This window comes from Chlorocebus sabaeus, chromosome 13, assembly GCF_047675955.1.
Source record: "Chlorocebus sabaeus isolate Y175 chromosome 13, mChlSab1.0.hap1, whole genome shotgun sequence".
NCBI lineage: Eukaryota > Metazoa > Chordata > Mammalia > Primates > Cercopithecidae > Chlorocebus > Chlorocebus sabaeus.
The window spans coordinates 85,750,145-85,774,990 of NC_132916.1; the positions used below are offsets into that span (position 1 = coordinate 85,750,145).

At 42.8% G+C, this 24,846-nt stretch overlaps 1 protein-coding gene and 1 long non-coding RNA gene across 10 annotated transcripts in view; one reads left to right on the forward strand and one right to left on the reverse strand.

Annotated features, from left to right (window-relative positions):
- BACH2 (BTB domain and CNC homolog 2) overlaps nt 1-24,846 on the forward strand; it is a 367,860-nt gene that overhangs the window by 285,024 nt on the left and 57,990 nt on the right. For all 9 annotated transcript variants that reach the window (XM_038002259.2, XM_038002258.2, XM_008006624.3 and 6 more), the window contains one exon: nt 487-741. In XM_038002259.2, coding sequence (XP_037858187.2) covers nt 487-741 — 255 coding nt within the window. The remainder of the gene's footprint in view (nt 1-486; nt 742-24,846) is intronic.
- LOC140713181 (uncharacterized) overlaps nt 6,170-24,846 on the reverse strand; it is a 28,784-nt gene continuing 10,107 nt past the window's right edge. The window contains exon 2 of the long non-coding RNA XR_012095072.1: nt 6,170-10,144. This is a non-coding gene — a long non-coding RNA (uncharacterized lncRNA). The remainder of the gene's footprint in view (nt 10,145-24,846) is intronic.

Below are 24,846 nucleotides of genomic sequence, written 5' to 3' on the forward strand. Positions count from 1 at the left end.
GTGATTTGATGTTTACGCTACTTGGCATCTCAGCCAAATTTCACCTTAGGAACTTACATGTACTTCATCAAGACAACATTAGAAATACTTCAAAATGATTCATTTCCTCTAAACACAAATCTAAATTAGTCCTTGCATGGAGACTATTTACATGTGAAAGTTCCTTTTCAGCCTTCTAACAAAATCAGAACCACCAAGTTTTAAAATACCAGTGTGTTTTAAATGTTCTATTAAAAGATCTGGCTTTGTTACCATGGGGTAAAAGAATGCAGTAAGTAGGAAGGATAAAAGTCAGCTGTGGAACTTGACTTTCCAGATATGTTTCTTGAGCTCATTGTACAGAGTAAGCAGAAATATGCTGATTGGCAATTCTCCTCTTTCCTGCCATGCTCATGGCAGTGGGACACAGGAACCATGATGTTCTTTCTCACCTCCTCTCTCCAATCCTACAACTGTGGTGACTCAGCCTTTCTTTCTTTCTTTCAGGGTGTGAACGGCATGTCTGTGGATGAGAAGCCTGACTCCCCCATGTATGTGTATGAGTCCACAGTCCACTGCACCAACATCCTCCTGGGCCTCAATGACCAGCGGAAAAAGGATATTCTCTGTGACGTGACTTTGATCGTGGAAAGGAAGGAGTTCCGGGCCCACCGGGCTGTGCTGGCTGCATGCAGTGAATACTTTTGGCAGGCGCTGGTCGGACAGACAAAAAATGACTTGGTGGTCAGCTTACCTGAGGAGGTACAGTAATTTGGTTTGTGTGATTGTTAATGAATGTTCATTGACTTACAGAAAACTGGCTGAGTAGGAGCTAGAAGATGTACTAGGTGCCATGTCCCCACTCAGGAGCTGATGTCCAAGTCACACGTTGTGTTTGTAGCATTGTCGGTTTCCATTTGATACACTTAAAGTCTCAGAGGCACAGAATATGAATATCTTTCTTGAAGCGAACTGAACCTCACCTGCGGCTCAGTCACTTGTAGTTTCTAGTTCACTTACCCTTCAGGTTTTGAGTGGTTCAGCCTAAGTTTGGCACAGTCCTAGATGTGGGATCTGAATCATTGCTATGATTTCTGTCTTTCAGATGGTGTAAGGATCACTAGATTTCCCTTGAGAGTAAAAGATTGAAAGCATTCACAGCACCTTCTTTGCTTGGGGGAAAAATAAAAGCAACTAGTAATTTTCACCGTTAATTCAGTAAGATTCTAAGAAGTGTAAATTTGCTTTTCTCACCATTGTTGAAAACAGCCCACTCAGGTTTCTTAATTACATCAGTGAGTACGGTTATTTTGGCACTTTGGGGACACTAGTAGCTGGACCTCGTCTGTCCAGAGATGACTTTTAATTGGATGGTTTAAGTTGTAGGAACCCAAAAGATGAACTTTACAGTGACAAACCATTAAATGGTCACCCTTTGAGCCATATATACACTTCCTCTTAGTTCATCATCCTGACTTCTGTCATTCCTATGGGACTAAAGGTAATATTTTGTGTTTGGGCAGAGTCATTCCCTGTGAACCACCAGCACAGTGTACAGCTCTTGGGCCACCACCGACAGTTGCACAAGCTGTGTACTTTGTAACTCCCAGGAGTACAACTCACATCCATAGTTTTTGCAAATAGATTCCCTAGAGTTGTGTAGTGTTCGACTAAGCAACTCTTCACAGCAATCTTAGGAGAAACCAAAGACCCCATCACCCAGATATGATGCTGATGGTTACAACCGGCATTAAATCCCAGAGGTCACAAACCAGATGCCTTCAGGGGCCTGGCAAATAATACAAAGGAGTGAAGTAGATTGTATATAGGACAGGAGGAAGTGACGGGGCACTCACCTGCTCCACCAAAAGACATCTAAATTCAACATAAAAAAACAAGAAGCTGGGTGTAGTAGAGTGCACCTGTAGCCCCAGCTACTCAGGAGGCTAAGGCAGGAGGATCCCTTGAGCCCAGGAGTTCGAGACAAGCCTGGGCAACATAGCAAGACCCCATCTTTAAAAAAATAATATTTTGGGAGGCCAAGGCAGGCAGATCATGAGATCAGGAGTTTGAGATCGGCCTAGTCAACATGGTGAAACCCCATCTCTACCAAAAATACAAAAAATTAGCCAGGCGTAGTGGTATGCGCCTGTAATCCCAGCTACTCGGGAGGCTGAAGCAGGAGAATCACTTGAACCTGGGAGGCAGAGGTTGCAGTAAGCCAGGATCATGCCATTGCACGCCAGCCTGGGTGACAGGGCAAGACTGTGTCTCAAAACAAAACAAAAAAACAAAAGAATAATTAAAAATTTAAAACACTATTTGTGTTTGTCCATTTGACAGACAAGACATGAGTAGTGGAGGTTTCTTCAGATCCCAGTCCCTTGTTAAGCAACATCTGCTGTTACCCCTGCTGAGCAGGAAAGCAGCCAGCTGATGAAAATGAGGACTGGGGCCAGGTGCAGCAGCTCGTGCCTGTCATCCTGGTACTTCAGGAGGCCAAAGTGGGAAGACCACTCGAGTTCAGGAGTTCAAGACTGTCTTGGGCAACACAGGGAGACCCCATCTCTACAAAAGATTTAAAAATTAGCTAGATGTGGTGGCACACACCTGTGGTCTCAGCTACTCGGGAGGCTGAAAGGGGAGGATCGCTTGAGACCAGGAGATTGAGGCTGAAAGTGAGCCCTAATCACACCAGTGCACTCCAGCCTGGGTGACAGAGTGAGAACGTGTCTCAAAAAATAACAAATAAATAAATAAGGACTGTATAAACGCTAGCATTTTCACGTTTGTATCCTTGTTACATACTCAACATAGAGTGCTCCATTACCACTCCGCATCCCGCTAATAAGTAGGTAGCTAGAGAGATCCTGACACTAGAAGCAAAAGGACAGATCAGCTAAATGACATACTGGGGCTGGGGTAAGGAGTGGAGCACTGGGTACCAAGTGATGGGAAAGCCAAGGAATGGCAGCTGCAGCACAGCCAGGGGATCCTGAGCTGGCCTTTCCTTAACTGCGCGGTTGGGGACATACTTAACTAACTGCCCTGCCGTGAAGGCTAGGTGAGATGATAAATACAAAAATTCTCAGCACAGCCCTTATCCTCTAGTAGGCATTTGACAAATGTAGGTCTCTATTTAAAGGCAGAGTCTTGCTCTGTTGCCCAGGTTGGACTGGAACTCTTGAGCTCAAGGGGTCCTCCAGCCTTGAATTATTTATCAAAAATACAATACCAAGGCAGTAAAATGTAAAGGAAACTGGGATACCCATGTATATGACATAACCTTAAAGTTTCTTTTTAGATCAAATCCCTGATAATTGCTTATTTCCATGGCATTGGAAATGGCATTTTAAATAAGAGGCACACCGTATAGACATCACACAAAAATCTATTTGGCCTTTTAAGTGAGAATTTGCTGTGCGTTCTCATTTAAATGAGAATTTGCTGTGTGTTGATTTTCTTTCTTCCTCCCCCTGTAGAATGATTATCCTCCCTGCATCACCTACATCCTCGAAACCATTGAAACATTCTAGTTGCTCACGTATCTGAAATCTTCAGGTAGAACTAGATCCCTTTTTTTTTTATGAAACGCAAATTCATATTTTCAGTAATCCAGCTGTAAGTATCTTATTGATGGAACGTGCAAGCCAACCCCAGTGGCATTTTCTTTTGAGGCTGTGTCATTGTTTCTAAGGCCTCCTTTGAAGAGCCCTCTCCCTCTGCTCAGGGCACCTGCTGTGGACCCACGTGCTGGGCATTGTTTTCCTCGTCTTACTGTGTGCACACTGAAATGTCCCTGCAGGCTCAGTGGAAATTGTCACACTTAGCTCAGTGAATGGTTTCACAGAATTTGAATTAAGTGGTAAATAAGCAAACATTCTAAACACTACCTTAGCAAGTAGCTGTCTGGAACTAATTGGCATTTGGTTCATAGGATATAAGAGAAAGCACTAAATTAGCTCCTTCGAAATGTTTAAACCTCATCATAATCCTATCGCCGAATTTGAATCAACTTCTGGCCCTGCCCTCCTCTTCCTCACACTTGACCCATCTGCACTTCCTTGGCAGCCAACCGCTGCGCTCCTCAAGGGGACACACACCGCCAGGTCTGAGAGTTCCTCCTAGGAACCTGAAACTTCCCAACACAAACTACCACCCTCCCACCCGACTCCTCATCCACTTTAGGCAGATCTGCCCTCCAGCAACTGTCCAGTTGTGCAGTTCCACCCCCAAATCCCAATTCCTGATGAGCCGTGCCATTACCAGCACGTTAGAGCCACTCACAGAGGCCAGCATAGCCTCTAAACTGAAAGAGAGACAAAAATAGAGGGAGGCCTCCTTCTAGAAATCAAGGAATAATTGAATTCGCTTGCTTTAAAAAAAAAAAATGACAATCCCTAGAATTTCTAGGACTTGAGTGTTAGTTCCCCACTGAAAAACATACCCAGGTAATTGTGTCAGCAAATAGTAGGAGATAAGCCACTGTACTTAGTACTTTCATTACATAATAAAGCAGATCATTCAATTTTATAGTGAGTCAGTAGATGTTGTGCTAAGAGATGAAGAGAAAGTAGTTGATGTGCTAAGCATTGCAGGGCCATTCTTCCACTGCTCATGAGTATGACACCTCCTTAGCTGTAGTCATGGAGGCCATTTTGGGTTGGATGCCAGCCATGAGGGAAGTAGCATCATGACTATGAAGTTCAGTCTTACGGCGTGTCGAGTTCAGAGGACAGGGAGGGGATGTGCTTCCTTAGAAGATGCTCAGCCCACAGTGGGTTTGCACATCAACCCTCTTCTTACGTGGCTGCTTGGCTGCCTCACAGAATGCTAGGGGAACAGCGGCTGTTAAAAGGCAACTGCCAAGGTCTCACCACCTTTCTCTGGCTTGCTTCCTGTGTCCTTGTACCCTCTAGAGAAGGGGACGGGTTCATGCAGGGAATGGCTGCAGGCTGGGGGGTGAGTATGGCCCCTGCAGGTAGACCTTATGTTTTCCTCGGTATAAATAGATTTCAGGCTTGTGCTGGCTTGTGCTCTCTATCTTTTGCTTTCTCTCTCTCTCTCTCAACATTTTAGGGCAAATCTCACTTTTCAGTGCTATACAGGAAAGAAAGCTGACCCAGAAGGATTCTAAAGAAAAGGCATTTGTTGTTAAGTCTTAACCACAGGCTGCAATAAAGAACATTCCTGCAGCAGTACTGCCAAGCACAGATGCCAACAAGGAAATTATGGAATCTTCTTGTCTGGAAGTTTTTAGAGGATATGAAAGCTGTTAATGTCTCTGGGATGGTTTAGGTTCAGTCTTTTAAGGAAGCAGTAAGGCAGTCATGATTATCTTTGGGCAACCCTTTCAGCATGTAATAGTACAGAAAGTAGTTAACGCCACCGTACAGGGTGACAACAGCATTCTGAGCCTGAGGGTGAGGGCAGGGGAAGGTGAAATTTTGGTGGGAAACAGGGGTGAAGTCTTCAGGAAGTGGCATGACCAGGATGAAAAGGGCAAAGTACTCACCTAGCCCAGAGCACAGAGCCTGCCCTTTGGCCTCACCCCATTCACCTAAACAAAACTCTGAAGAAGACACCACCACTCTTTGCCTGATAAAGAGTAATGGGCAGATTTTTTTAAACTAGGATCATCAGCCATGAGGGGCTGGGAAAACCACACTCTGGGCCTTGGTATCACTGCATGTGAGGTCTTCAGCAAACCAATCCTCCTCTCTGGGCTTCTGTTTCCTCACTCATTTATTTATTCATTCAACAAATATTTATCAAGACCCTGCTATGTAACCAGGAGGCATCATTCTAGGTACTGGGCAAACCTAGCTCACATTTCAGTGGGGAGGAGGAGGAAAGAGAGGAAATTAATCAGTGTTAAATATACTTTGTTAGATGCCATTGAGGAAAATACAACAGAGAAAGGAGTTAGGGTAAGAGTATTACAATTTTAAAAAGAGTGGTCAAGAAAAGCCTGTTTGAGGGGGTGACTTTTGAAGAGAGATCTGGAGCGGGTGAGGGAGCTGGCTGTGCTGATGTCTAGGGAAAGAGTGAGCCAGACAGGAGGAATCGCAAGGAGGCTGTGGTGAGCGGCGTGTGTTTGCCACCCAGGAGCAGTGTGAGCCAAGGCAGGGTGGGGAGAGGTGAATCAGAGAGGTGACAGGCCAGACTGTGCACCTCATTGAGCACTTGGCCTTTTTTCGGAACTAGCTGGCCACTGGAGAGTTTCACAGGTCATTCTGAGTGCCACATGAAAATACATTGAAAGAGGGCCAGGGCAGAAGCAGGGAAAAGACACAAGAGACTGAGACAGTAACCCAGGTGTGACCTGATTGCCTACACCAGGGTGATAGCAGTGACATGGTGGTTGGTGTCAGATTCTGGTGATATTTGGAAGGTAGAGCTCATGGGAATTTCTTATACGTTGGATACAGGGTGGGAGAGAAAGAGAGGAGTCACAGATAACATCCAGGCTTAGGATCTGAGCTGTTGGAAGAATGGAGTTGGCATTAACTGAGATGGGTGAAGTGAAGACTGAGAGGAATAGGATTGGGGACTGGGGTAGAATTGGGAGTTTTATTTTGTTTGTTTGTTTTTTGAGACAGAGTCTCACTGTGTCACTCAGGCTGGATTCTAGTGGCACAATCTCAGCTCACTGCCACCACCACCTCCCAGGTTCAAGCAATTCTCCTGCCTCAGCCTCCCAAGTAGCTGGGATTACAGGCGTGCACCACCACGCCTGGCTAATTTTTGTATTTTTAGTAGAGACAGGATTTTGCCATGTTGGCCAGGCTGGTGTCAAACTCCTGACCTCAAGTGATCCACCTGCCTCAGCCTCCCAAAGTGCTAGGATTACAGGTGTGAGCCACCGCACCCAGCCTTCTATTTTGCATATATTAAGTTTGAGATGCCTGTTCACATCTAAGGAAAGATATCTAGTATGCAGTTGGATTTACATGGCCAGAACTCATGGGAGAAGTCTATCCCGGAGATAAAAGTTGTAATACCAGAATATTGGGAATACTGAAAGCAGCGAGACTACATACGATCACCAAGGAAGTGATCCTTGGAGCTTTGGAGCTTTGGATTGAGCCTTGGAGCTTTCTCGAATTAACAGGTCGGGGAGATGAAGAGGAGCTGGCAAGGTAGTCCAAGAAGGAGCAAACCTGAGGTGGGAGGAAAAGCAAGAAAGCATAGTGCGTGGTAAGCCAGGTGAAGAAAGCATTTCGAGGAGGAGAGAGCGTCAACTAGGTCAAATGATGCTGTCAGCTAAGATGAAGGCCAAAAACTGACCCTCGAGCAATTTGGAGGACATTTGTGATTTCGTTGAGCACTTTTTGGGGAGCAGTAGAAACAAAAACCAATTTGATTGTGTTCTAGAGAGAATGAGGCTTTTTGAGTGAAAGGGAGCAGAGAAGTAGACCAGGGGTTGGAGGGAAACGGTGTCAAAAGAGGTTTCATTTGGTTTTTCATTTTAAGTAGGAAGAAATCCCAACATGTTTGCACTCTGTGGCGAATATTACCATTGCTCACCCACACCCAGTTTTCCTCTTTCCTAGACACACAGGAAGACTGAATTTGTAATCAGGTAGGCCATATGACTAGATCTAGCTGATGAAATGTGAGGTGAGGACTCTGCTCCTAGGCAGTCAAAAGTAGGTATGAGCTCTTTATGCTTTGTCGCATCCACTTAGCTGGTGTCAAAGGACTCTAGAGTGATCAAGCTGTAGCCTAGGTCCCTGAGTCACTGTTGGAAGAGAGCCAGCAAAAGCCATCTGACTCAAATCAGGCTCTGACATGATGAGAAATAAACTTAAGTTAATTAAGCACTTAAGATTTGGTGTTTCTGGATGTGAAAGCAATCTGGCTGCAACATCTGTCACCGCAGCATCGCCAGGTTGATTGGGCTGATCGGGCTGGCCAGGCGGGTGTCCTTTCCCTCCCTCACTGCTCCGTCTGTGTCCCTCCCGAAGCTACATGCTTGGTTGAAGAGGACGACCTTCCCTGATAGAGGACCATTCTTCATTCATAGGTATATACATAGCTGCACTCCCTGCTAGAAGCTCCAAACAATCTCTCAAGATGTGGTGTTTTGTTAGCACAGCAAAGCCTAACCTGTCCTAATACCTGGGCTGAAAGGAAAGCTCCAAAAGAGAGAGAAAACTTGATACAGGAGACAGAAGTCCAGTTGCCTTGAGTATGCAACAGAGGATGGGATCTACTAACCAAATGGCCAGACTCAGTAAGTCACATCCTAAGCTGAAAATGATGGATTGGGGCTGGATGATCTCTGAGGTCCTAGCCTGTGTCACACAGGTTTACAGTCCTTGTCACACAGGTTTAGTGTCCTTGAACTTGGCTAGCTTCCTATTGGAGGAAGAGAGAAGACATCCTGTTGGTCAGGAAGAGCGGAGGGATGTTTAGATTAAGAGGTAGGGAAAAGCCATAAAGATGGAGGCAAACTGGCCAGGAAGGGATGGAACCACAGGACTCCAGAAGAAGCGCAAGCTCAGTTCTCCTACTTTTATGACTTTTCCCTGACTTTTCAGAAAGGGCCTTACAGGCATTCACAGGAGAGACAGCTAAAGAGCAGAAAGAGACCCCTGGGCTGTCTGATCACCTAGGACATAGGCGGATCGTGGCTGTTTCACCACGTCAGAAGGTGTTAAGATTTTGAGAAAATTACTTCACATTTAATGACCTCAATTTCAATATGAGTATACAAGGAGTAACAATGCTAGTTACCAGTTTGACTTGCAGGGCCGCTGTTCAGATAAATGAAATGTGATGTGTTAAACTTCTTGGAAGGATGGTGCTATAGAAACAGTAGGTGTTATTATTCCCCTAAAAGGAAAGAACAGTCTTCTCTGATGAAATGGCTGTTACCTCAGAATCCTCATTAAAAGCTGTGGTGCAATTTTCCAAGTTGCGTTAGTAAGACTTGGCAGCAGATGAAAAAAAAAGCAAATAAATAAGAAGTCAAAATATTTCAGGTAACTACTTGCTGGCAAGTGAGAAGTTTTCAAGTCCTAGAATCGTGCTGATAATTTTGAAATGCCTAAAGGCAGAACTTATTTATAGTAACGCAGAGGTGACTGCTAGCCCTGAAATGTGGGCCCCGATCTCGGATGGAGTTGCAATAAGGCAGCACCACAGAAAGGGGAGCTAATACTATTGTGTCTCCATCCCTGGAGGCTGTGGTGCTGATACAGAGGGAGGGAAATCTAGTGTGAAAATAGCCACAGCAATAGCTAATTTTAAAACTGAGACACATAAGCTGTTTCCAAATCTCTTACATTTTTTAAATCCTGAGGCCAGTAAGCCTATTTAAAGAAACTTATGCAGAAATGTGTTCCTCTTTTGGCATAGTAGTAGGAGTTGAGTAGACAAAAACCTAAGACATATCTAAAAATCATTTTAAGTGACCTGATTTCAAAGCCATTTTTAAGATTTCCTTTCGCTATGCCTATTTATCCCTATCTGATGTAGGATGACCACAATAATCAACATTTTGAAATAGATTTATGACAAGGCCTCTGAAAGTAAACTTGTTTGCATTAAATTTTTAAAAAGTAGTTACCAGTGTATCTGTTCATTTTTAAACTCCTCTATATATGAACAAAATATCCTTTATGTTTCTTTCTTTCTCCCATTATGGAGTCTCTTAACTATTTCAATTAAAATTAATAATAGCTTTAAAGACAAAGTTCAGAGCTATAAAGTTCCTCACTTGATCAGTCATCATAACTATTATTTTGTCGTAGTTAATCATAGAACCTGGGCCTTTACCAAAGTACTTAATTAAACTTTTTAATTCATGATAAGAATTTAAATAGCACTTGTGAGAGTTTTTCAAAATTATTTCTACTTTCCATCAGATTACACCCTACACCCTTGGGGGAAAAAAAAAAAAAAAGTGTGACAAAGAGACATCGTGGCTGTCAGCCAAGGGTATTGTAGGTCACGCCAGCACGAACTGGCAGCAAGCCATTGTCCAATTAGCATGGCTTCGTCCTTGCAGAGCAATCACTCTTTGAGTAGATGGTTGAGTCACTCATGATGTAGTGGTGCTTCACTTGAGCCAGTCCTTCTTAGAATAGGTTTCCTGTTCACTGTTAATACCTGTCCTCCTTTGCCAATACAAGTGCAGGATCATTTAGGCTGAAAGCTGAACAGAAGAGAAACATTGACTATGTATCTCATTTCTCTTGCTTCCTGAAAACCGAGATTGCAGTTAAACAGTGAAAGCACGGTGTGTTTTTTAAGTGAGTTACAAGAAAATACAGTTTCAATACCAAAATACTCAAGAGTTGGGATCCAAAAGTCAAGTTTTTGTTCTGTCTTTTCTTTGGCAGCTTTAACATTTGGCACAAATCTGAAGATATCAGTAAAGTTACCTAATAATCTTAATGGATTCACATTCCATTCAAAAATTTGGAATGTCACCAAACGTCTTCAGGTTTCAACTCCATTGTTGGGGTGTTCATGACATTTCTGGTGGGTGTGCAGTTATCAAAGCAGACAGCTTTTGAAAGAGGCCCTTCTTATGGTAAGAACACCTGGAATCTTGGTTGGATAAGCTGTAAGCCAGGAAATGGATTCAGGAATTTTTTAATAAAATGGATCATACCCACGCATTGGAGTGATGCGTGGTGGTCAGTAAAAAAAAAAAAAAAAAGAAAAAAGAAAAAAAAAGAAAGAAAGCTGTTCTTAAAAGCACAAAGAAAATAGAATAACATTTTGGGCACTAATCAGTTAATACCTTTGTTCTCTTGTTTGTTTGGGTTCTGAACCAAATTACAGGCTAGAAAAGAATTGGCTTGTTTTGCTTTGAGGAGTGGAGGAGCAATTAAATAATAGCACTTCTGGTTTCCTAGGATCTCGGAAGTGTTCTTTTTTCCCCATTAACTTGGTACACATAGTAAAATTCATCACTTTGCCATACACTCCTAAAATATGTTGACAGTCTCTGTAACTGACATTGGCACCACCTCCAAGCTAGCTAGTAATGCAATGAGCTTTGCTGAGATGGACTTTCATGTGCAGCCTGGCAAAGGCTGTTTGTGAAAAAGTTAATGCATTCCACACCCTGGGTGGGATGGAGGCAGGCCTCCAACGTGAGCACATTTTTGACTGACTGGCAGCAAAGAGAAATACTGGCAGCTGTTCCCAAGCAAGGCCAAAAGTTGGCCAAGGGAGAAAAAAAAATGCTGGGATTTAGCCAATGAAAGATTCCTGGGCTTAGAAGAAAACCAAAGGAAGGATACAGAAGGTCACAATTACAGGCTTCCAGCTGTTGAAGAAACAACTATTTCATTTTATCTTCTGTTTTATAAAGGACAGTTATTAAGTGTCATTGTTACTCATTTTTCCTGATTCTTTTTAAGCCATCATTTTCTATTGATTTCTTTAATGTTTGTATTCTTTATATGCAAAACCAAATGACAGATTATTCTTCCCAAGAGTGGTACATAGATGACATCATTCCTGGACGTGGCATTAACAACAAGGACTGGGTAGAGCAGGGCAGATCTATGAGCAGTGGCCACACCCTTGGGTTTATCAAGCCAGATTGAGTGGCACTAGTCAAATGGAAGGCTCTATGTGGGTCACTTCAAAGGTCTGTCCAGAGAAACCCTTCTGATGCCTCCCTGCTTATCTATTGTTCTTGTCTTATATGATAGTTAAGAAAAGAGAAGTGTAAGGAAAACAGGAAGTTACTAAAAAGACCAAGAGAATGGCTGTTAACAGACAGGACCCTCAAGCATCTTGCTGTGTAAAGATGAGCACTCTACTACAATGAGAGGCGTTCTGATGTGTGCACTGTTTGTTTCCCACTGAATGCCTTAGTCTATGTGGGAATATTCTTTGTGTTTCTTATATCTGCCAAGTGGATCTGTAGTAGCCCAGGAATTGAATTGTACCCTACAAATAGGAAGGTGGAAAGATTAAAAATGTAGAACACCCAGATTCAGGGTAAGAGCTTCATAGTTTTGGGAAATCGGGGAAGATAACTGAAGATACTAAGGGAAGATAATTGAAGCACACTTTTTGTAACTGGATATTTTTTGGATGGGTTAAATGCATTCAATTTACAAAGTGTTCATGTAGAGAAATGCAGTAACCTTTCAAAGTTCTGTTTAACAAAGTATTTCCATTCCTCCTATTTAAGGCTGCTTTAGTAGATATTGACCAGATGTCTTATTCACTGACAAGAAGAAATAGCATCCCAACTATACAGGAGGGACTTCAGCTAAATTAAAGGAGGATTTTATAACAGTATAAGATGCTGGACGTGGGAGAGAGGCATCAAAAAATACAGAATTACGTTCAGAGGCACGTGCATGTGTATGTGTGCCTGTGCGCGTGTGCTTAAAGCAGATGCTTAAGAAGACAAAATACTTGAGCAGAACACTTCATAGAAGCAGAGGAATGGACCACAAGACCCCATAGGTCATTTCTTTGGAGGTTTAACTTAGAAATGTAAAGCAAGATTACCTCCATCAGAGAACCCACAATACAGTTGAAGAATCAAGAGAAAAACATAGAAATCAAAGGTGAATGATTCAAGAGTATTCGTTGTAGATGGCAGGTTGTACTGGCAGTTGTTTGTGCTGCAGAGGTTCAGGTGGAGGGAAGGACAGGATTTTTTCTCCCATCTCTTTCATGAAGTTTATCTCACCTAAAATCAACACCCACAGGATGGACAGGACTTCACTAGGGAGCAAGTGGGGAGAGACCCTTCAGGAGAGGACACTGGTGTGGCAAAGACCCAAAAAGAGGCACTCGCAGGCCTTTGAGGAGGCAGCTTTTATCAGCACAAATGAGAGATTTGGGGAAATAAGTCAAAATATGGTCTCACTACATGGGGCCTTCCAATGAAAGAATAAAATTTAGGCAAAAGAATTTAGACTTGACCAGGTAAGCAATAGGAATTTGTGAAACATTGTGAACCAAGAAGTGACATAATAAAAAACAGTTGGCCGGGCACGGTGGCTCAAGCCTGTAATCCCAGCACTTAGGGAGGCCGAGACGGGCGGATCACGAGATCAGGAGATCGAGACCATCCTGGCTAACACGGTGAAACCCCGTCTCTACTAAAAATACAAAAAACTAGCCGGGCGAGGTGGCGGGCGCCTGTAGTCCCAGCTACTCCGGAGGCTGAGGCAGGAGAATGGCGTGAACCCGGGAGGCGGAGCTTGCAGTGAGCTGAGATCCGGCCACTGCACTCCAGCCCGGGCTACAGAGCAAGACTCCGTCTCAAAAAAAAAAAAAAAAAAAAAAAACAGTTTAAGGAATATCTGTCTAGCAATGGAACGCATGTTGGATGGCAACAACAACCCACCACAGACAGAGAGCACAGTCAGGAGACACACCTGAGCCTAGCGTAGGTGAGAAAGGTCTGCACCTGGCTGAAGAACTGGGAGAATGAGGAGGCCTTTCAGAGATACCAAGAAATTGGGTAGGGAGCACATGGGTGGGGAAAGAGGCCATCAAGATGACCTTGATAGGTATCTGTAGTGCTTTACATGTGCCTAAGGCAGTGAGATCGCAGAGCCAAAGATTTATATAGGAGGAACACCAGCATAGGCAACAACTGGAAACACTAGAAATTGCTGACCCCTTTGAGAAACAGAAAAAAAAGGGCAGGGGCTGAGATTGAGCTCCAACATTCAGGCTCCATGGCTGGTTCCTCCGCTGAGAACAAGGTTTACTCTGAATTGCTGGTGTTAAATTTATCTTCATTTATTTGGAACATGTTTAAGCCCCAACAGTTTATCAGACTAAGGATACATATAGAGTTGCTCCCTAAATTGCCTTTTAAGGGGTATGCCTCCCAAGTGATATCGCGAGGATCAACTCTTAGCATAGCTGAATGCAAGATCCTGCAAGGGGAGGCTAAATTTCTAAAGGACAAAGCACTTGTTCTCGAAGCTATTTGTAATCTAGTGCCACATATTTTTTTTAATGCCGTGAACAAATTCAGGTACAGGTGATCACTGGGGGTTAAAGCCATTAAGGTGAATGTTTGATGGACACTAGTATTATATCAAAACAACACACGCAGAAACACAGTAACATCACACACACTCTTTTCTTGTCACAAGGGAAAAGTCAGAACTGTGCACTAAAGAATCAGACTGTCTTCACAGTAACCCAGGCAGGGGTCAATCTGAGCATCGCTCCTGGAGTGTCAGCCAGGTGTTAGGTGTCTTCCGATCCAAATATTCATGAAATACATACCATCCCCAATGACGTAGTTAGTACATAAGTTGACCTCATAAAGCTTTGAGAGATAACTTCCAGTGAGAGGAAAATAAAGGATTAGAGGAACAAGCTTACCAACATCATGAGGAAGCAAAGGGACAAATCTGGGGCAGGGGTTGGTAGGGTGGGAAGGTGAGGGTAATTCTACAGGACCGTTTCTTGCAGGCCTGATTTCTTCAGTAAGTCAGTGACATAAAAATGGACTGTGCTAAGTTAAACAAGATTTAAGAGCTTTAAAAACCAGATGTAGTCCATGGTCCTGGAGTGGTTACTGGTTTGCACAAACCCGTTATAAAGGACTTCAGGATGGGGGAAATTGGAGAAACTCTGATATGATCCAAGTAGTTGGTGAAAGGTAATGATCAGAAAAAGTGGATGGAGAAACGATATGCCCAGTATGATCTCACTGTGGTTAAAAATACAAATGTAAGTGCATGTGGTGTATACATACGAAGAGCCATGAGAACGTGTGCAAAGTAAAAATATCAACAGGGTGACCTGTGAATGGTAGAAATGTAATGGATTTCTTTTTCTTTGTCTGCATTTTCTAATTTCTTACAGTGTACATTATTACATTTCTATAATGATGAAAGGGTTGTTTGAATAGGTAGGTGGATGGAAGGGAAGGAAGATCAGGTAAAGTATGGGGCATAGTACTGGAAAAATGAAACTCTGTAGTATGGCTTTGCATGTGATTTCAAAGGTTCTGCATGCCCTGTGGGATTTCTCCCTAAAGCCACCAGTGGAACCTAAGGGGACCAGTCCTTCCTGGTCCCTTCCATCCAACTCAGGGTTCTTCATTCTTCTAAGAACAAAAGTCCTGAACTTTGGCTGAGTGGGCTTTCACTCACAGTCTCATTGGTTAAATGAAAATCTAAGAAGCAACAAAGGGACTCAATTAGATTTCTTCCATTTCCTTCTAACTTAAAGTTATAAGACTTTTTTCCATATTTAAATTTGCCCCAACCATTGAAACCTACAGATGCCTTTTTGCATTCCTATATGTTTTCTGGAGTTACATCTCTGGAAATGACTAGTGTCATTTTCAGTGGAAATAACTCATTATGTTTTTCCAGCTATCTGACTCTGTGTCAGACACTGTATCTGACAGACAAGGAAATTCTTACCTTCTGGTCAAATCTTGTATGACTGTGAAGGAAGCAGGGAGTGTGAGGAAAGGGTGTCTCTCCTTTCCCATTCCCTTGGTATACACATACTAAAGTTGAAGAAAACAAGACTCCTTTCATGGGTATTTTCAAACAAATGTAAATGTCTGTAAGTGTGTGCTTTGGAAAGTCACTCAATAAGCATAATGTACACTTTAGGCTCTGGTTGAGTATGGAATATCTCCAAGTAGCTGCTGCTTCAAGGATATATCAGAATGTTCAGTAATAAGGACATGTTTTCATATTAATCAGATGAATTATGGCATTTTAAAAACTAATAGTAAAAGAGGCCATTTCCATCCTCAACTGGGTTTTATAAAAAAGAAGACATTTACCTTCTGAGCCAGTTTCATCAAATATAAAGTATAGAAAAAAAAAGAATTCAAAAAAAAAAAAAAACATAAAGTCACCCTCAATCCTAGAAGGCCTGGGCCCTGGTGTCCTTGGAGCTCATGCCAGCTTCCTTCCTATCCACATGTCACTTGAATTGGAGTCTGGGAACCATTTACTGTGGACCCTGTGGTAATGAGATGGTTTCCCTCCATCATGCCCAACCTGTGGAAGAAGACAACTAATAGGTGTGTGACTGAGATTTCAGAAGAGTGAGTCAGACTAGAAGGTGATGCTCTAATCGATCTGCACCTGTAAAGCTCACACTAATGTTTAAAATGACTGCACGCAAACTACTCAGTGGTCCATGGATTGCCAGGGTTTTCCTTACTTCCTCCTCAGGAGCCTCCAGAAATACCTTTTGTCTTTTTTATCACTTTTTATCACTTTTTTTAAATCACAGTTTATCAGACTGAGGATACATACAGAGTTGCTCCCTAAATTACCTTTTAAGGGGTGTGCCTCCCAAGTGATATCTTGGGAGATAAGTTTTTAAGTTTCATTTTTTTAAGTTAAGTGATTTTCTCTTAATCGTTAGCTTGTTTTCATGTGAATCTACAGCATTTAACTCTTCTAATACATGTATATTATTAGTTCACTCTGGCTGCCATAGCAGAATACCACAGGCTGGGTGGCTTAAACAACAGAAATTCATTTTCTCATAGTTCTAGAGGCCAGAAGTCCAAGATCAAGGTGCCACCAGGGTTGGTTTCTGTTGAGGCCTATCTTCCAGGCTTACAGACAGCCGCCTCCTTGTGTCCTCACATAGCCTTTCCTCTGTGCGTGTGTGGACAGAGAGTGCCCTGGTGTCTCCCCTTCTTATAAGGACGTCACTTCTATCCAGTTAGGGCCCCACCCTTGTGACCTCATTTAACCTAATTACCTTTGTAAAGGCCCTTCCTCCAAATAGAGTCACACTAGGAATTAGGGCTTCAATATGTGTTAAAGAGTAAACTTTATAACAACCTACTAAAAAACTCCATAGCAACCTATGAAAAAATAATAGATTTGTACAGATACAAAACAACATATGCACAAAGTTATCCACATACAACCACACAATCATGTACTGTGTACTCATAAGAAGGAAAAAAGTTCTCTGTGAACCAATATGGAGTAATTTCTTCGTTTTTTGTTTGTTTTTTGTTTTTTGTTTTTGAGACTGAGTTTTGCTCTTGTTGCCCAGGCTGGAGTGCAGTGGCAAGATCTCGGCTCACCACAACTTCCGCCTCCCGGGTTCAGGCGATATTCTTCTGCCTCAGCCTCCTGAGTAGCTGGGATTACAGGCATGTGCCATCATGCCCAGCTAATTTTGTACTTTTAGTAGAGATGGAGTTTCTCCATGTTGGTCAGGCTGGTCTCGAACTCCTGACCTCAGGTGATCCACCCGCCTTAGCCTCCCAAAGTGCTGGAATTATAGGCATGAGCCACCTCCCCTGGCCCCGATATGGAATAATTTCTGAGATATATGTTTAAGCAGAAAAACAAGATGCAGAGGGATATGTACACTATATATGGTATGCTTCCTTTTGTGCAAAGAAGGGAAAATAATATATAATTGTAACACATAAATATATATGTGCGATTTATAAATATATACTCATGCATATATTTGCATACTTTGTAAAAAGAAACAGAAAGGATAAACAAGAAACTAGTGGAAAAGATTACCTATAGAAAGTAGGTGGCAACAGAGTGAAAGGTTTGGGATAGGAGTGAGACTCTGTATCTTTTTGTTGGGTATTGACTTTTGAACCAACTAAATGTTTTAAGTAGTCAAGAAATTAAAATCTAATCAACAAAGATGAAAATCAGCAGACCTAAAAATTTAAAACAAACAGAAAAATGAACTCACTGTATATTAAAATAATAAACCAGAAAACAAATAAATTAGATTAACTTTTAAACATAATGCTATGACTAGACATCCTCTGTGGAACATTCTTTAAGACAACTGGCCTGAACTTTTCAAAAATATCATTGTCATGAAAGACGAAATGATGGGGGGATTGCCCTAGATTAAAAGAGACTAATGAGACCAAATGCAATGAGTGATCCTTGATTGGCTCCCAGATTGAAAAAAAAAAAAATCTATAAAGGACATCCTTGGAGCACTTTGGAGAATCTGAATGTAGACTATATATTAATTTATAATATTGTATCAACATTACTTTTCTTGGGTGGGAAAATGGTATTTTGGTTATGTAGAATGTTCTTGTTCTCAGGAGATATATGCAGAAATATCTAGTGGTGAAATGTCATGGTGTCTGCAATTTACTTCCAAATGGTTTTGGGAAAACATATATGCATGTGTGTGTGCGCGCGCGCGTGCACGGGTGCATGAACAGGACTGTATAGATATACACTGAGAGAAGAGAGCACACAAATTTAGCAAATTTAATGATTTAACACTATCTGTTTCCTCCCAACATTCCAGATTCATCCCCAGCTGAATCCAGACTAAAAGTATGTGGATATATGATTCTTCCATCTTTTCTGTGGATTGGAATTTTCAAGATCAGGAAAGTTGGGGAAAATAAGTAATGGATTTTGATTGGTTTTGTCATGAAGGTTCTCCATTCATTGAAGAAGTGTTTACTGAGCACCTGCTCTGTGTTAAGCTGTTTTAAGTGCTAGGGTTATAGCAATGAATAAGACAGAATAAGTTGGAGTTCTTATGGGCCTACAACTATTGTGGAGGACAAATAAGAAAACAAGACAATTTAAATTACTGTAAGTGCTAGAAGCAAAGTAAAGCAGAGTGATGTGATAGACAGTATTTGAGGGAAATGCAACGGGATGGCCAAGGAAGGCTTCCCTAAGGAGAAGAACTTTGCGTTGAGACCTGAATGACCAGAAGGAGCTGTTCATTTTAACGGATTTGTATTGAGCATCTACTGTGTGCACTGTTGTTGCAGGTACTAGGGATACAAAACAGGCAAAACTCTGAGCTTTCACAGAGCTTATGTCCCAATTAGGGATGACAGACAGTAAGCAGTAATACCTAAGTTAGTGATTAGCAATATAAGAGAAAATAAATCTAGGAGGAGGGGAGTGGTTAGGGAGGACAGGAGGTGGAATTTTGAATATGGTAGTTAGGACAGGGCTCACTGAGAAGGTGACATACGAACATGGACCAAAGGTTGGAGGGGTTGGTGGGGGTGGGTACTGGGAGGAGAGAGACCAGCCAAGGCAGATGGGTTGCCTTTACAATTTTAGTTTTTCCTGCAAACTAATTAGAAATGGGATGTGAAATAAAGAAAAAATAAGCCAGTATGACTATGGATTTTGGCCTGAAGAAGCAGAAAAGTGTCTGGGAGAGGAGACACAGGGTTGGGTAGGTAGATAGCAAGATGAGTAGGTGACCAGCAGCCATGAAGAAAGAGTCTAGCAGACGAAGAAGGCAAAAGCTTAGAGTTCTGTTGAGAATTTCCTAGCAGACTTGTGCAAGGATGATTGGGAGTTTGCCTTACAAAAACTCTTTCAGTAGAATTTTTTCATTTAAAAATTAACCTATTGGTAAGTTGAGCTCAATCAGCTCCAATGAAAATGTTAACTCCCAGTTTGCACAAACTCCTGTCTCTAAGTGTCTAGCTCCCCACATGGAGCTGCTGTAGGAGGCCTCCCTTGTTCTTGGTGCTGGATGGAAGTTTTAGTGGGAAAGGGAGAATACGTGTTGGGGAAGATGTGGCCCTATTCACAGTGACATATGAGGTGGCGTTGTGGGAGTGGCCCCGCAAGGTTCCCAGACATTTTTTGCCAGTGATCCCTCTGACATGTGACTAAATTTCACAGACTGCCTTTCAGTTTTGAAGCCAAATTTCTCTTCCTTCTATGCCCCACGCATGAGTCCATGAGGGATACACATTCTAAGCATATTTTGTTCCTCAAGAGCAGGCTCTGGCCGCTTTGAGACTATTCATTCGCATTCCATTGCCTCTTCTGCTCTCCAAGATTCCTACACAGACTGCTCTTAAAATAATGCAGCCTTATTTATTCAGATTCCTCCTCCCCCAGGAAGATGCTGAGAGTGTTTCATGAGAATTCTTCAAGAATTGCTGAGGTTCCATGGACTTCAGAGAATGTACTTGACATGGGGACAACTTGGGCCCTTAGTAGATGCTTCGTGATGGAGGTGATGAGCCTTGAGCCCACCTGCCAGGAGGACCTTCTCCTGCAACTGTAACACATGCTGCCAACATGCTCCAGCCCGGGAGGTTATCCCAGGGGACTCCCTTTCTGGCCACTACCTAAGCAGAAGGGAAGTGGATTTGCCATCTCTCTCTCGTTCCGTATGCCCTCCCTTCCCACCTCCCTGGGTTTATTTTCAAAGCTATATTGATGAAACAAGCCCATCACATTAAAAAAAGTTACTAAATGATTCCATTTATGTGACATACCTAAAGTATTCAAATTCATAGAAAGTCAAGTGGTGGTTACCAGGAGGTGTGAGGAGGTGGAAAAGGAGAGTTGTTGTTTAATGGGTATAGATTTTCAGATTTCCAAGATGAAAAGGTTCTGGAGATTTATTTTACAAATATTTACAATATTTTACAAAGTGTGAATATATTTAACACTACCAAACTGTACGTTTCTAGGTCACATGAAATATTTCTGAAAAGCGTATGATTGTCTTAGCATACAGGGCCTTCTTCCTTGCTCCATCTTGGAGAACTGGAGGGACGTACTCTGTACCAGCACAGCCATCTGTGATCAGGGGCCATGAGAGGTCAAGAGAAGGTCCTTCCACTGCTCAGTGCACAGCATGACGCCTTGGTTCGATTGTTCACCCCAAATGTGTGTCTAGAGTTCGACCTAGATTCAGTAATTAGATCAAGGTTGCAGACCTGAAGGAACCACCCAGAAACTTTTAACCCAGGGTTGGGTGCTATCCATTGTCACAGAAAGCAGATGGCTAAACAGGACCTCTAGACAGGGGACCTCCAGAAGTTAGGCAGTCCCATCATTGTATGAACGTCTCTTTTACCTTTGCCTCTAGTTGCTCATAAGAAACTATTTTCTTTCCTAACTTTTGCCCATTCTTGATAAACAATAGACATGTATTGGATATCGACCATGAGTAAATACCACTACTTGCAGCCGTGTTTTAGAGTATGTCCTTCACCCTCCTCTCCTTATTCCATTGTCTTGCATCCTCCATCTCTTCTACTTGTCAGATCTTCTGGTTTCTTTTATACTTGTTAGCAAAGATTCTGAGATTACCTGGGATTACCTGGTTCTGTCCTAAAACCTGTCGAAGGAGCTATTAAGAAGGAAAGGCTTTGAGCTATTTTCTCCTGCTATTTTAGGGTGTATAGAATGGCGGGGTGTGTACAACATTTATACTTTTTTTAATGACTCAGTTATTATGTCAAGCCAAGAAAATACAAGATGGGGCAGACTGCTGTCCATTCAGACAAAACTATGGGTCTGTGCGACTGACTACCCTTGCTCACCTGATTGGCCCAAGTAGAAAAGGCTTATTTGTTCAGTGAGGGGAACTAATGCCTGGAAAAATGCTATATAAATGTGATGAAATTCAGACTGCTGTGGTCTACATTTATTTAATTTCAAGCTTCTGCAATGGTACAGATGGATTTGTGTTGAAGAGGAATGATAGCCTTTAAAAACTTACATAGGAAATTATTGACTTCATATTTTTAAATACTGCCTTCTATTTCATCCTATCAGTGCTCCCTGTGTTTCCTGCAAATTGTTCATGATCTCAGCAAACTAATTGCACTAGGCCAGCATTCCACACTACAGTAGATCGAAGTAGGTGTCATTCATAGACTTATAGGAGACTTGGAGAAGTTCAAGAGGGTTCTGTTTGTTTTGCCAGTCGTATCCAGAGTAAATGAAAATACTATCAACCTTGTCTTTCTTCCTGGTCAACTTTATGCTGAGGGAATACTAAGAACCATAACACCCTTTGGGCTGTTGTGCTATGAGGTGAGAAGCATCAAAGATTGGAGGTTAAAAAAAATAAGGCACATTAGAGTCCAGGCCCTATCCAATTTGGAATTTTTTTTTTGTAATAATGGCATAGGCACCTCTCCAGCCTCTGCTTGAACACGTGCAACAATGGGGAGCTCACCACCACTGAAGAGAGCTCCTTCCTCCATTTTATACAACTGTGACTACTAGCAAGTTCTTCCTTATTTGTGGCAGAAATCTATCTCCCTTAAAATTTCACTCATGATCCCGTTTATGCCCTCCGGTGTGAAAGAGAAAAAATCTAATCTCGTCTTTATGTGGTAGCCTGTTAGCTCTTTGAAGGCAACTCATGGGGTGCCCATGAGTCTCCCTTTCTTGGTGTTTAATGTCCTTCTGCCATTCCACATGCCACCTGGGGCGTGGACTCAGTGATCAGTGTAAACCTTCACACACAGCCAGGACTAAGTTTGACAGCCTCGTCTGATCTGAGCGGTAAAGAGCAGAGCGGAGGTGTGACTCGCTGTCTGCATCACACATCTTTCAGTGTAGCTCAGGATCATGGGGGTAAGTTTCCTGGCACCTGTGTCACCATACTGACGCAGCTCCTTAAGCCGGGACTCTTCCATCCTCTTCTTACAAAGTTGATTTTTTTAATCCTGGTACAGGATTTGACGTCTATTTTTGTTAAATTAAATATTTATGCATTTAACACGTAATATCAGCCTGTGGTTATCATTTGGGATCCTGATTCTATCTCCTAGAGTAGCTCACCAGTTGCCACTCACATCTTTTCTAAGACAGAGAGACAAGTTAAATGTGACAGAGTAGGAGACGGAAGGCTGGGTCACACCACCAGACACTTCTCTTTGAGCTGAAGTTGACATCGATCCATCAAGCAGCTACTCATTGCTCAATTTTACTATCTCCAGACCTCATTTTTTTATATTATTCAAAGAGTGACCTAAGGATGTCAGCTGACTCACTGAAATCCTGGGATGCTATTTCTGCTGCATTCTCTGAGCAGTAATCCCATCAAAACCAGAAATGAAGTTATTTTGGCATGACTTGTTCCTAATGAAGCTTGAATCATCTGCCACTTTCCTGTCTAGGTTCTGAGTGGGTGATGGTTTGTTTGCCAAACTCAGAAAGATCAAGTATACAATTCAGATGGAGGTGTTGTTGAAAGACTTAGTTTTACTCACCAAGAGCATCTGAACATTCAGAGAGCGGGTGGAAAGGTTTTTTAAGTGCCATCTAAACATTCAGATTTAGTGACAGGGAAAATGTCAGAGAAGATAATGCTCCATTATGTGTATTCATTATAAAAATTAAAGGAAAACTTATTCACTATAATTCTTGGGAGAATGGCTGAAAAGATTGGGATATTATTAAAAATGAGAAATGGAAGCTGGATATTACGGAAAAAACAAAAACTTTGAATCCCTGAAGCCCACGGTGCTGCAAACCTCTATTAGAAAGAAAGCAAGTTGAACAAATACGCAGTAGGAGGCAGCCTTTTTCAGGCAAGGCCGGTGATCCAGGGCCAGCGTCCCTAGGAGAAATATGCCCACAAGGATTCTGGACAATTGAATGAGCTTGTAAACCCCACAGGGGAAAAAAAAAAAAAAAAAACGCAGACTTTAACACACACACCAAAAAAAGCCGTCCTCACAGAGCTCCCCAATCCATGGCCCAGGCACTAACAGCCCATCCCCTCTGCAGGCAGGGGGCTGAGTTCAGTTCGCCGCCGCCAACATCAGTCTCCCCAGCTTTGTCTTTCCATTCTCTGGTCTCTGCCTTTCTCAGATGCAAGGCTTAAGAAAGCCTTACAAGTCTGGCTGTAACAGGACCAGGGAGCACGTGGGCAGCAGCCCACACCCGCGTCCCTCCAGCCCCACACTGTCTTCCCACAGCTGTACTTTGGTTTCTCAAGCTCCTTCTTTCCAGCATCAGAAATGATTGAGTCCTGAAAAATACCACTGTGGAGTTATTTTTGGCTCCCTTCCTTCTAGCCCTGGTGTCTGCCTGCTCATCGACAACCATTAACAGCTGTTGGAAGGGGCTTTCAATTGCCTTGCTTCTTGCTGAACTGCTTTAACACCAGTTTTCTAAGAGCTCAGCTACACAGGGAAGGGGAGAGAAAAATGGCAGAAGAGTTACAGAAATCCCCTTCGTTTGAGTATTCCAGTTTTTCCCCCATTTTGCAGGGAAACAGCCTCTGACAAAAGCTGCAGAGCCCCTGCCCAGCTGAGGCCCTCTGGAGGCTCACCAGTTCAGATGATCTCATGTGTCTGTCCCAGGGGCAGCCCTGTGTCACTCTCAGGGACGTGACCCAGGAGTGCTGGACGGATGGACGTCTGTGCATTGTTAATGTGAGAATCTTAGCGTCCCGCCCCCACTGGACTGCTGCCACCTCCCTGCAGCATCTGGAGTTGTGAACTAGACAGGAGATGGCCTGTCACCACAGAGGCTGGAAGCTGCCGCCAGGGCCCCCTGAGGCCACCCACAAAACCCAGACTCCCACCAGCCTCTCCAGCAGATGAGAATCCCAGGTGGCCACCTCAGTTGTTTACTTCCCTGCAAAGGATTGAGAACCACAGTAGATGTTTGGAAACTTCTGTGCTCTCCTAAACGTTAATCCGTTAATTCTCACTAGCCCCAGGAAAGATAGCAATGCTGCCACTGCTGTTGTTGACTGATGATTAACGCTTCGTGTCTCCAACACTTTGCTACCTGTTACTACTTCACTCCTCCAAGCACCCACCGCCCACTACACGGAAGTAGCTCACAGTCCTATCCCTGGAAAACAGGAAAGGCCATGGCCAAATGTCTCCTGCCTCAGGACTCAGCCAGGATAATTGTTTGGGTTCTTAATCCCAGTATTTCCTGGAATAGGAATATGTACAGCATAACCTAGAAGTGAAATGACTTCAGGTGGTACATGGAGAATTTTTTCAAAATAATTGTTGTTAATATGTACTGCAGAAAGTATGATTCCTGTGTTAAACTTGAGATTTTGCAGATATTGCTTGGGACAAGTTTCTTTTTAAACTATATTTAAAGAAGAAAGTGAATTAGAGAAAACATTACAGTTGTAACAGTGGGTCCT